This window comes from Rhinoraja longicauda, chromosome 20 (assembly GCF_053455715.1).
Source record: "Rhinoraja longicauda isolate Sanriku21f chromosome 20, sRhiLon1.1, whole genome shotgun sequence".
Lineage (NCBI taxonomy): Eukaryota > Metazoa > Chordata > Chondrichthyes > Rajiformes > Arhynchobatidae > Rhinoraja > Rhinoraja longicauda.
Window position 1 is genome coordinate 523808 of NC_135972.1, and position 13370 is coordinate 537177.

The window sequence follows — 13370 nt, forward strand, 5'->3', positions numbered from 1 at the left end:
GGGTGAAAATGTTTTTCCTCATCTCAGTCCTAAATGGCCTACCCCTTATTCTTAAACTGTGACCCCTGGTTCTGGACTCCCCCAACATTGGGAACATTTTTCCTGCATCTCACCTGTCCAATCCCTGAAGAATTTTTAATGTTTCTATAAGATCCCCTCTCATCCTTCTAAATTTCGGTGAATATAAACCCAGTCGATCCATTCTTCACGAAATGTGACTTTAGTTATTAGTTTTAGTTTAGAGATACAGCGTGGAAACAAGCCCTTCAGCCCACTGGGTACACGCCAACCAGTGATCCCCGCACACTAACACCCTCCTACAAACATTACAGATAATTTACAATTATACCAAGCCAATTAACCTACTAATCTGCACGTCTTTGGAGTGTGGGAGGAAGTCGAAGCACCCGGAGAAAACCCACGCAGTTCACGGGGAGAACGTACAAACTTTGTACAGACAGCGCCCTTAGTCAGGATGGAACCCGGGTCTATGGTGCTGTGAGGCAGCAACTCTACCGCTGCGCCATCGTGCCACCCCTAACTTCTGACTTCCGTTGCAGGCATTCTTTGTGAAGGACTACATTCTCAACCACCCTGAAGATGCAGAGAACATCTCTCGTTTGAGGGAGCTGATGTTTGAACAGGTAGTCCTGATGCATGTTCCCAAACTGTAAAGCATTTATTCCCACCAGACAATGGACGTAACCAGGGGTGCCGTGCTGTCGGATCTCAGGCTCCAGTGACGGCTCTGGCACCTAAAAAATCAGCACTGGACATAACGAAAACCAAAGGGAGAATGCAGAAATGACCTTCATATTTACAGGATGATATGGATGAGGGAAATCCATTCCAGAGTCAAGACTGTAAACCGTTTAATTGTCACGTGCACCGACAATGAAACAATTAAATTCTCACTTGCTTCAGCTTAACCAGCACTTAAATGCAGATAAATATAATTATCAAAAATTAATAAGCATAATACTAGTGCAAGGAGACGAGGAGTCCCCAGTGCTTCCAAAGGCGTGGGCACAGTTGAGGTCAGTGTTGTGCAGTGTTCAAGAGCCGAACAGTTGTTGGGAAGAAGCTGTTTCTCAACCTGGTGGAATGGTCCTCAAATTCCTGTATCTTCACCCTGATGGTAGGAGTGAGATGAGAGCAGGGCCAGGGTGGTGTGGGTCATTGGGTCAGGGTGGTGTGGGTCATTGGGTCAGGGTGGTGTGGGTCAATGGGTCAGGGTGGTGTGGGTCATTGGGTCAGGGTGGTGTGGGTCATTGGGCCAGGGTGGTGTGGGTCATTGGGCCAATAGACAATACGTGCAGGAGTAGGCCATTCAGCCCTTCGATCCAGCACCGCCATTCAATGTGTCAGGGTGGAGTGGGTCATTGGGTCAGGGTGGTGTGGGTCATTGGGTCAGGGTGGTGTGGGTCTCTGATGATGCTGGCAGCCTTTCTGAGGCAGTGCGTCCTGTAGATCCCTTTGATGGTGAGGAGGTCAGTGTCCGTGATGGACTGGGCTGTGTGTGTGTGTGGGGGGGGTCAGTGTGTGGGGGGGTCAGTGTGTGGGGGGGGTCAGTGTGTGTGGGGGGGTCAGTGTGTGGGGGGGGGCTGTGTGTGGGGAGGGTCTGTGTGGGGGGTCAGTGTGTGTGTAGGGGTCTGTGTGTGGGGGGGGTCAGTGTGTGGGGGTGGTCTGTGTGGGGGTTCAGTGTGTAGGGGTCTGTGTGTGTGGGGGGGTCAGTGTGGGGGGGGTCTGTGTGTGGGGGGGTCAGTGTGTGTGGGGGGGTCAGTGTGTGTGGGGGGGTCAGTGTGTGTGGGGGGGGTCTGTGTGTGTGGGGGGGTCAGTGTGTTTGGGGGGGTCAGTGTGTGGGGGGGGTCAGTGTGTGGGGGGGGTCAGTGCGGTTGGGGGGGGTCAGTGTGTGGGGGGGGTCAGTGTATGTGTGTGTGTGTGTGTGTGGGGGGGTCAGTGTGTGGGGGTGTGTGTGGGGGGGCAGTGTGGGTGTGTATGTGTGGGCGGGGTCAGTGTGTGGGGGGGGTCAGTGTGTGTGGGGGGGGTCAGTATGGGTGTGTGTGTGTGTGGGAGAGGGGTCAGTGTGTGGGGGGGGTCAGTGTGTGTGGGGGGGGTCAGTGTGTGGGGGGGTCAGTGTGTGGGGGGGGTCAGTGTGTGGGGGGGGTCGGTGTGTGGGGGGGGTCAGTGTGTGGGGGGTTAGTGTGTGGGGGGGTCAGTGTGTGGGGGGGGTCAGTGTCCACCTCGTAGGGCAGCTTGTGTGGCTCATTCTTCCAAACGAAAACCTACATTTGTTTTATTCATTGGATTTTGTAACTCTCCATTAACGCAAGGCATTTGGCAGCTTCTCCTGGCGGTACAACTATTCCAAGTGTTATGATCACTCTGTGGATGAGGATGTTCTCATTGATGGTCCTGTCACTGGTTGTGCGATTTGTCACGTGGCAATTAATGCGTTAAACACCAGGCAGAGCAAGGAGCAGAGAGAAGGTCACCCGGCTCATTGTGGCTGTCATGCGTGGCGGTCCTGTGAGCCAGTGGCATCTTCTTGCCACCCTCCACCCCTGCTGTGCTCACTGAGTCAGTCACGCGTCGTGCCGCCACTGCCAGGGACAGAAATAGCCCCGAACACGAGTTCAGACGAGAAACTAAATCCCTCCTCCCCGACACAATAGATCGAGAAATCTCCAACACATTGTTGACAGAATAAAGGTCAATGGCGACGTTGGGACGATCTTTGGTTGGACTTTACTGTCCGTCATTCACGTACGCAAGTGTGAAAACGCACTCCTCCAGATTCACGGACAGTTTCTTCCCAGCTGTTATCAGGCAGCTGAACCATCGTACCACAAGCAGAGAGCAGTGCTGAACTACTGTCTTGATCGGACTTTGCTGGCTTTACCTTGCACTAAACGCTATTCCCTTGTCATGTATCTGTACACTGGGAATGGATCGATTGTAATCATGTATTGTCTTTCTGCTGACTGGTTAGCACGCAACAAAAGCTTTTCACTGTACCTCAGTATACGTGACAATAAACTAAAGTAAACTGTCCTGTAACAATGACCAATTAACTCCAATCTCTGGAGTATGGCTGACCATACATGTGTTAAAGGCACATACTGTGGAGTATGACTGGCTTCATGCGTGTTTCTCTGTGTTAACGGCGTGTATTCTGATATATGTCTGACCATGCGTGTTTCTCTGTGTTAACGGCGTGTATTCTGATATTTGTCTGACCATGCGTGTTTCTCTGTGTTAAAGGCACACATCCTGGAGTATGGCTTGGCTGTCCATGAGAAGTTTGTGCCTCAGGACATGAGGCCGCTGCACAAGAAGCTGGTGGATCAGTTCTACGTGATGAAGACCAGACTAGGTTTGCAGGTACGAGTTCACAGGGCAGGGGACCATGTGGATCAATCCATGTGCCTTGGAACGTTGTGGGAGCTGTCTGGAAACCTGAAACTTCACCGTGAAGCCATCATTTAAATGTTGAATGCTGATTTGTATTATTACATTAACATTTAAACAATTGAAGAATTGCTTTGATGAGATGCTGGTGAGGTTGAGTGTTGATGTTTTTCAAGGACGAGGAGCAATAACTGTGGCACTGTCAGTGTGGTTTATTGAAGTCATCTCCTTTGCTCTGACATGGTGAACCCACGCCTACCTCATCGTGATATTTCCCAACGTTATTTGATCCACTTTCTTGTCTAGTTCCTCACTTGCCAGTGATTGAAGGCCGTGGCCATGGGAAGTGGGTAACCATTGGAAGGAGCAGGACCTGTTCCTTTTGCACTTATTTCCTGAACTGCCCAGCTGCCCAACCTTGGGTTGCACTTTTGGTCTTGAGTGAGTGATGCCATAAATCGGCACATAATGGGGGGATAAATGCATTCATTTGTGTACAGATTGGAGTATGTTCCACTGGACAGCTGCAAAATATATTTTTGTAGGTTGCAGTCAGAGAGATCTCAGTCCCTCTCCCTTTCATTTAGTTTTTAAACCTCTTGGTTTCTGCGTTAGATTTTGGCACATTGGCCTTCATCAGCCAGAGTATTGAGTGTAGAAGTTGGGAGGTCATGTGCAGTTGTATAAGACGTTGGTGAGGCTGCATTTAGAGTATTGTGTTCAGTTCAGGGCATCGTGTTTTAGGAAAGATGTTAAGCTGGAAAGGGTACAGAGAAGATTTACGAGGATGTTGCCAGGACTAGAGGGTGTGAGCTATAGGGAGAGGTTGCGTAGGCTGGGACTCTATTCCTTGGAGTGCAGGAGGGGCGATCTTATAGAGGTGTATAAAATCATGAGAGGAATAGATCGGGTAGATGAACAGAGTCTCTTGCCCAATGTAGGTTAATCGAGGTCCAGAGGACATAGGTTTAAAGTGAAGGGGAAAAGATTTCCACACTGTATTACTCTGTGACTCTATGAAGGGCCTGTTTCCACACTGTATCACTCTGTGACTCTATGACTCTAAATTCTATTCCAAGGTGTTTGAAGCAGATACGTTGCCTTGAATCCCATCGCTCAGATGGAAGCCAGCACCAGCTTTGTTTTCACCAGCTTTGTTTTCACCATTGGGAGGACTATTGTTTGGATTCTGTAAAACAGCTGCAGATAGGCGGTGTGATCTGAGTTGGAGATGGGGAGGGAGTGCGAGCACAAAATTGAATAATTGTGGACTTTAAGGACAAAAAATGATGTCAATGCTGCAAGTCTGAACATTGGTGAAGGGGGTGGCAGAAGCATCGGTGCTGGGTCTTTAGACGGTGAAGTGAAGGGTCGGCTACCTTCGACAATGACATTGCTGCCTCACAGTGTGTTGCCTGTACTGTGTGTGGGTGGGTGGGTGGCAGGGAATGGATGTTCCTGGCTGCTGCCTCAGTCTGTGCTATGTTACTGTATTTGTCACATGTACAGTGAAATTCATTGTTGTATACAGTTCAGTATCACTATACATAAGCACTTAGATTCATGTTAGATGAGCATCTCAGATACAGTGCAGGTGCCCGGCAGTGGTACACTGAGAGAGTGCACAGTCATTTCCAAGTGCCAGTTGTAAGTGCAGGGATCTTGCGCTGAGCATGAAGGGCTCCTGTCCTGGCGGTGTGGAAGGGTCGGCCTGGCCGAGTGTAGCCGTGGTGTCCCCCACCACTGCTCCACCGCTGTAGGCCGCGTGCGGTCCACGTGCTGGGCCTCTTGGAACGGCACCCGGTCCAGCCGAGCCCCAGGCTGCTGCAGGGCCTCCAGCAGGGCCCAGTCTAATGGAGCCCCAGGCTGTAGTGGGGTCTCCAGCAGGGCCCGGTCTAATGGAGCCCCAGGCTGCTGCAGGGCCTTCAGTGTGAGTGTGTCAGTGTGAGTGTGTGCACGTGTGTCAGTGTGAGTGTGAGCGCGTGTGTCAGTGTGAGTGTGAGCATGTGTGTCAATGTGAGTGTGAGCGTGTGTGTCAGTGCGAGTGTGTGCGCGATCAGTGAGTGGCTCCGCTCCTCGTTGGAGACGGGTCTAGAATCGCAGTTTAATTACCTTCAGAGAGATGTGCTGCCACGATTCTCTGCCAGGCTTTGCGATCCAATTATGTGTTGTATCTGGGAATCTGCTGGTTGAGTTTTCAAATGAAGTCAAAGCAACAAGCTGTGTCCACCTGCATGTCATACTGCATTTGCCCATCAGATTCTTGTACCTCTCTGGGAATGCTGTGGCGTTTATTGATCTCCATGGTCCAGGTTTGTTCTTCCTCTTGAACCTGATCCTGATTCAACAATTTATTTGTGTTGGTGAAGTTTTAATTCGAATCTACAGATTTTCAATTTGACATTTAATCCAGTGGTTGCTGTTTCATGAAACGGCCTCTTCAGAATGATCCAGAGTGGTTTGGCATTTGATGAAAGACATTAAAATTCAGTCCATGCCGCCCGATTTAAAACATTCACCTTGCTGAGTTCTCCTTTGTGAAAGTCAATTTGATGCATTTATTATATTACTTCAGGCTGTCAAGTCAGATCTGGCCTGAATGTCAAATAAAGGTGAAACAGATGCCAGGAATATAAGCTGTCCATTGATGAGGAATCAATTAAACTTTAAAATAATTGTTCTGTCTCTTGGTAAAATAAGCGTTAATGTCAGAAACTTGCTTTAAGGCAGTGATAGTTGTTTTTGGCAAAGCTGAACTAAATTGATTTAGCTGTATTGAGTCTGAAAATTATTACGTTTAACATTTCACTATTACACTTTAGGCTGTGTGATTTGTTTTATATGTGGGGAAAGGTGTGTGGAAAATGAAACTTTGGATAAAAATGGATAATTATTATATTAATGGTGTCAGGTTAGGTAAATGGGAAGTGCAACGAGACCTGGGTGTCCTTGTACACCAGTCACTGAAAGTAAGCGTGCAGGTACAGCAGGCAGTGAAGAAAGCTAATGGCATGTTGGCCTTCATAACGAGAGGATTTGAGTATAGGAGTAAAGAGGTCCTTCTCCAGTTGTACAAGGCCCTGGTGAAACCACATCTGGAGTATTGTGTGCAGTTTTGGTCTCCTAATTTGAGGAAGGACATCCTTGCTATTGAGGCAGTGCAGCGTAGGTTCATGAGGTTAATCCCCGGGATGACGGGACTATCTTATGAGGAAAGATTGGAAAGGCTGGGTTTGTATTCATTGGAGTTTAGAAGAATGAGAGGGGATCTTATAGAGACATAAAATTATAAAAGGACTGGACAAGCTAGATGCAGGAAAAATGTTCCCAATGTTGGGGGAGTCCAGAACCAGGGGCCACAGTCTAAAATAAAGGGCAGGCCATTTAAAACTGAGGTGAGAAGAAACTTTTTCACCCAGAGAGTTGTGAAATTGTGGAATTCTCTGCCACAGAAGGCAGTGGAGGCCAATTAACTGGATGAATTTAAAAGAGAGTTGGATAGAGTTCTAGGGGCTAGTGGAATCAAGGGATATGGGGTGTAGGAAAATAACTGCAGATGCTGGTACAAATCAAAGGTATCACAAATGCTGGAGTAACTCAGCGGGTCAGGCAGCATCTTGGAGAGAAGGAATGAGTGACGTTTCGGGTCGAGACCCTTCTTCAGACTGATGTGGATATGGGGAGTAGGCAGGCACAGGTTACTGATTGAGAATGATCAGCCATGATCACAATGAATGGCAGTGCTGGCTCGAAGGGCCAAATGGCCTCTTCCTGCACCTAGTTTCTATGTTTCTATATTGCCCAACACGCATGTGCACGCACGCATGCGCACACACACATGTGCACACGCGCGCGTGCACACACACACACCGCAGTTGATAGCTTGTATTAAAAATAGAGCACCAACTTCCCTCTGGCGCGTTTGTGCAGCGGTAGCGTTGCTGCCTCACAGCGCCTGAAACCCGGGTTCCATCCTGACTGCAGGTGCTGTCAGTACGGAGTTTGCACGTTCTCCCCATAGCTGTGTAGGTTTTCTCCTGGTTCTCCGGTTTCCTCTCACACTCCAAAGACGTACAGTTTTGTGGGTTAATTAGCTTGGTATGATTGTAAAACTTGTCTCTAGTGTGTGTGGCAGTGTTAGTACACGGGGGGATCGCTGGTCGGTGTGGACTCGGAAGGCCGAAGGGCCTGTTTCCCTGCTGAATCTCAAAACTAAACTGAAAAACTAAAACTTGATTGAATGAATTATCAAACAGGGAAATGGTTGACTCCAGAGACTGAATTTGTCTGAAATATAACCTTTGAATGAAATGATTATATACATTTTTTTATCATTTTGGTTCTGTTGCCCGGGGCAACACTGGCCCTGAGCAGTGTGGGAAAGGGAAAGTCCCTTCCCCCATCCAGCTGTCACTGAGCCGAGCTTCACTCTACACCCTTAGAAAGTGAGTGGAGTTGGAATGCATTGAACTCAGATATGAGGCCCGATGTCCTTCTGGTCCTTAATGTGATGCAGGAAATGTGGCAGCCAATTTAAACTCAGCAAGCCTCCACAAACAGCAGTGTTTTACAGATTTCTGAGGAATAAAGAAAGATTGGTTCTTGATGCTAGAAATGTCTTGCTTTTTTGTGGTAATGTGCTACTGGATTCCTTATGTTCACCAGAGAGATGGAGGGAGAGAGAGAGACGGTTTAAAATTTTAATGGGAAGATGGCACTTGTGAAATACAGCACCCCTCATGTACTGCATGGCACTGAGAGACTTCCGTGCTGTAGTCTTTGGAACAGCTTTAGATCCCGCAGATTACTGATAATGCCAAGTGCCAAGGAGGCCGATATCTGAGCATCGCTTGGCACATCTATTCCTTGGAGGTGATTTTATAGAGGTGTACAAAATCATGAGAGGAATTGATCGAGTAGATGCACAGAGTCTCTTGCCCAGGGCAGGTGAATCGAGGACCAGAAGACATAGGTTTAAGGTGAAGGGGAAAAGATTTAATAGGAATCTGAAGGGTAACTTTTTCACACAACGGGTGGTGGGTGTATGGAACAAGCTGCCAGTTGAGGCAGGGACTATCCCAACGTTTAAGAAACAATTAGACAGGTACATGGACAGGACAGGTTTGGGGGGATATGGACCAAACACGGGCAGGTGGGACTAGTGTAGCTGGGACATGTGGGCAAGTGGGACTAGTGTAGATGGGGCATGTTTGTCGGTGTGGGCAGGTGGGACAAGTGTAGATGGGACATGTTGACCAGTGTGGGCAAGTTGGGCTGAAGGTAGACACAAAATGCTGGAGTAACTCAGCGGGTCAGGCAGCATCTCAAGAGAGAAAGAATGGGTGACTTTTCGGGCCAAGACCTTTCTTCAGACCGAAGTTTCAGTCTCGACCCGAAACGTCACCCATCCCCTCTCTCCAGAGATGCTGCCTGACCCGCTGAGTTACTCCAGCATTTTGTGTCTACCTTCGATTTTAACCAGCATCTGCAGTTCTTTCCTACACAGTTGGGCTGAAGGGCCTGTTTCCACGCTGTATCACTCCATGATGTCAAGTTGCCGAAGCAGGCAGTTGCTGTTGGGTCTGTTGTGGTGAGGTTTACTTATTAGTGGGAGCTGAGCGATCAGCATAAGATAGGCACGACCAACACGTCCCCTTCTGCCCTGTGTTGCTCCGCCATCTAGTGGCAGCTGCAGATCTCACAGTTAGTTATACACTGCAAACGCTGGTTTATACCAACTATAAATGGGATCAACCATTTGCTGGATTAAAGCAGCAAATGCTGGAGTAACTCAACAGGTCAGGCTCTCTGCTGAAGGGTCTCGACCTGAAACATCACCTACTCCTCCTCTCCAGAGATGCTGTCTGACCCGCTGAGTTACTCCAGCATCTTGGGTGTGTCTGCAGATTCTGAATTCAGGTTGCTAACTGAATGGTAGTGTGATCTGCTGGGAGAGGAAGATGCCACTCTCTCTCTCTCTCTCTCTCTCTCTCCATTCCCACTTCCAGCACAAACATTCACAGCAAGTGATGGTCTAATGATGAGCTGGCAGCCACTGTGGATAATGACGCGCATTGCAGCAGGTTTTTATGCTTTAAAGGTGTGTTGGTCATTGGAAAGAGGATTATGAAGGCCTGATATCACAAAAGCACTGTGTAAATGCGTTATCTTTCATGTTGAAGTGCCAACTTTTAGTCAAAATGTCATTTCAGTAAGAACTGTATGTAATATTTAACCAGGTTTGCTGACACGGTAAAGTGTGTTAGAGAGGAAAAGCGAAACAAAACTGCAAGGAGCCTGTGGAGATTGTCAATCTGGAATAAAAAGCAGCACAGCAGAATATCTTAAACAAGATAATAACTGAGCAGATTTAATATTCAGGGTGATTCAGTGCTCTTGTGCATAAATATTATTGTTAACAGGTAGACACATGGAACTGCAGATGCTGGGTTATAAAAAAAGATACAAAGTGGTGGAGTAACTGAGGCAGGCAGAGACTCTGTCCATTTTTAATGTTAACATATTGGACACAAGGTACAAGAAAAGCAAAGGGCATACTAACAATGGAGTTGGGGTGTAAGGGAGAGTAATCCTGGTGCCATTCATGATTCAGGGGTTTGGTGAGTCCACACCTGGAGCAACAAGAATAATTCCGGTCATTTAACCTGGGAATATATTTGCCCTAATGGATGTGCAACAATGACCAATGACAAGAGTGCTGGAGTAACTCAGCGGGTCAGGCAGCATCTGTGGAGAACATGGATAGGTGACGTTTCACAGAGTGCTGGAGTAACTCAGCGGGTCAGGCAACAAGCAGTAGACCTCAAGCTATTGATTATGGTTTAGGCACATAACAGCAGACAGTTATTTTAAATGCAAAGTAACATCTGAGACACTTACAAAACAACAAGGAAACATTTGTGATTTTACATATGTGTGAAATCACAGTGGCATAGTGGGTGGCACAGCGGGTAGAGCTGCTGCCTCAGTACCGGAAACCTATGTTTGATCCTGACCTTGGGCACTGTCTGTGTGGTGTTTGCATGTTCACCCAATGACCATGCAGGTTTTCTCTGGGTGCTCCAGTTTCCTCCCAAATACGTGTGGATTTATAGGGTAATTGGCTGCTGTAAATTGTCCCCAGTGTGTGGAGTGGATGAGAAAGTGGGATAACTAAGAACTAGTGTGAACGGGCGATCGATGGTCGGCGTGGACTCGATGGGCTGAAGGGCCTTTCCATGCTCTATCTCTAAAGTAAACTAAACCTTTTAGTTGAGGAGCTTGTGCCTGTTGTGTGATATCTGTAGAGGTTATGGTTGAGTGCTGAAGATCATTTATACTTCTTGCATCCAGATATAGTTTACACAGAGCTCCGTTGCCATAGTGACTGCCTCTGTTAGATAAGTCAGATAAACCTCTTAGGGCTAACGGAATCAGGGGGGTATGGGGAGAAAGCAAGAACGGGGTACTGATTTTGGATGACCAGCCATGATCACATTGAATGGCGATGCTGGCTCGAAGGGCCGACTGTCCTGCTCCTCGTACTGTCCATGTTTGCATGTTTCTGTGTTGTTGATGGAGCTCTACCTTTGCAGGACTTCCCGACCTACTCCCGAGTCAGCCCCATCCACCTGACCAACGGCAGCCCACGTACCTGTCGTAACCCAACACTGGGGGCCGTTAGCCCAGACGGAGCGAGAATCGTCAACAGACGCAGGTACGTGGCCCCACGGTCGACGCCCCCTCCAGCTGACAGCTTCTCATATTTATTCAGTGCAGAAATTAGGAATATAATGTTCTGCACATCTCCTAATTTCCTGAGAGAGCAGGCAGCTGGAAGAGCCATGCCTGTAATTTTGGTGTAATTAGTCCTCCTGATTAAAAAGTAACAGTTTAATTCTAATGCTCTGTTAATAACCCTATAGTTCTTCATCTTTTTAACCAATTTCATTTGTTTATGTACATTGGAGAACACATTGTTTAGAATGAACAACACACGGACTTTGACTCTGGAACTGATGTGCTACATTGCTGAGAAATGCTTCTTCAATGTACAAAGCTTTTCACTGTATCTCGTTACATGTGACATAAGATACTAAGTTGGGTGGCAAGGTGGTGATTTCTCTAAACTTAATTATTTTGTAAACTAATACTAGGAAAATAACTGCAGATGTTGGTATAAATCGAAGGTATCACAAAATGCTGGAGTAACTCAGCGGGTCAGGCAGCATCTCAGGAGAGAAGGAATGGGTGACGTTTCGGGTCTCTCTCTCTCTCCTCTCTCTCTCTCTCTCTCTCTCTCTCTCTCTCTCTCTCTCTCTCTCTCTCTTTCTCTCTCTCTCTCTTTCTCTCTCTCTCCCTCTCTCTCCCTCTCTCTCCCTCTCTCTCCCTCTCTCTCCCCCTCTCCCCCCCCTCTCTCCCCCTCTCTCCCCTCCCCCTCCCCTCCCTCCCCCTCCCCTCCATCCCCCTCCCCTCCCTCCCCCTCCCCTCCCTCCCCCTCCCCTCCCTCCCCCTCCCCTCCCTCCCCCTCCCTCCCTCTCCCTCCCTCCCATACCCCTCCCTCCCTCTCCCTCTCTCTCCCTCTCTATCTCACCATCCATCATGTTCCTCACTAGATTACACAGCAACACATTGACCAATCTTAGGAAGGTTCTTGAGTGCTTACATCAGCTGCTGCCGAGATGTGATGAGGAAACACACTATAAACCTGAAATAACTTGTTATCTTCATATCTCATCTAATTCCTCCATAAATAACCTGTATAAATTCAAACACTGATTGCAGTTTACTTCTGCACTGAGCTCTGAATATACTCAAAGGGAAACAAAATGCTGGAGTAACTCAGCGGGTCAGGCAGTATCTCTGGAGAACATGGACAGGTGACGTTTTGGGTTGGGACCCACCTTCAGACTGTGTGATGTTTCGGGTTGAGATCCTTCTTCCAGACATAAATGAATATGTTCACTAGACTCAAGTTGTGCTGTCAAACCAAAAGAGAAATGGTAAAAATGGCTGAGTTTTCTGAGAATAACAATGATCACTGCAATAATCTCTTTGTTGTTCTCAGTTCGGTTTAGTTTATTGTTACGTGTACCGAGGTCCAGTGAAAAGTTCAGTGTGTGAATCTGTTCCTTGCTGATGTTGGGATGCTCTGCCCTTTATTGCAGCCCGTTAACTTATCCAGCGTTCAACAGATACTCTTCCTCATCCTTGTCATCACAAGCATCAGCTGAGGTTAGCAACATCACGGGGCAGTCTGAAAGCTCAGACGAAGTCTTTCACATGCAGGTACAGCGCGCCGTTCACAAGTGAAAGTCGCCATAACTATATTATTGTGCACCTCTTCATTTAAGCAGATACTTCGGGCTTGTTGTGCAGGTCTGATGTTTCTGGAAGCCGGCAAACATCCAAGATCCAAACATCTATTGATGAGCAGCAGGGTGGGCAATGAGAATGTGAGTCAGTGGGTAATTGCTGACTCACAGCGCCAGAGACCCGGGTTCCATCCTGACCTTGGGTGCTGCCTGTGTGGAGTTTGCACGTTCTCCCGGTGCCATGGAAACCTCGCTCTCCAATGACCGTCTGACTCTGCTCCCTGCAGTGTTCATCCATTCCAGCCACTCTACGTTGCTGCGGTTGGTGAGGCCTCAGGACATCACCCCGTTGTCTCCACTCTGATCTGCAACCATCTCACTGTTCACAATAGACAATAGACAATAGACAATAGGTGCAGGAGTAGGCCATTCAGCCCTTCGAGCCAGCACCGCCATTCAATGCGATCATGGCTGATCATTCTCAATCAGTACCCCGTTCCTGCCTTCTCCCCATACCCCCTCAATAGACAGAATGTTCAATGGTCAGAAACACTCAGACTGACTAATCGTATTGGTATTGGAGGAATATTTAAATAAATAACACTCCTTTTAGACATTTCCTCCTTTAAATAATAAACACCTTTT

General features: G+C 47.9%; 1 protein-coding gene across 8 annotated transcripts in view; it reads left to right on the forward strand.

Annotated features, from left to right (window-relative positions):
• The window catches only part of LOC144603471 (dedicator of cytokinesis protein 4-like), a 294693-nt gene that overhangs the window by 260726 nt on the left and 20597 nt on the right, over positions 1-13370 (forward strand). For all 8 annotated transcript variants that reach the window (XM_078416684.1, XM_078416687.1, XM_078416689.1 and 5 more), the window contains 4 exons: positions 561-644; positions 3265-3384; positions 11007-11128; positions 12579-12699. In XM_078416684.1, coding sequence (XP_078272810.1) covers positions 561-644; positions 3265-3384; positions 11007-11128; positions 12579-12699 — 447 coding nt within the window. The remainder of the gene's footprint in view (positions 1-560; positions 645-3264; positions 3385-11006; positions 11129-12578; positions 12700-13370) is intronic.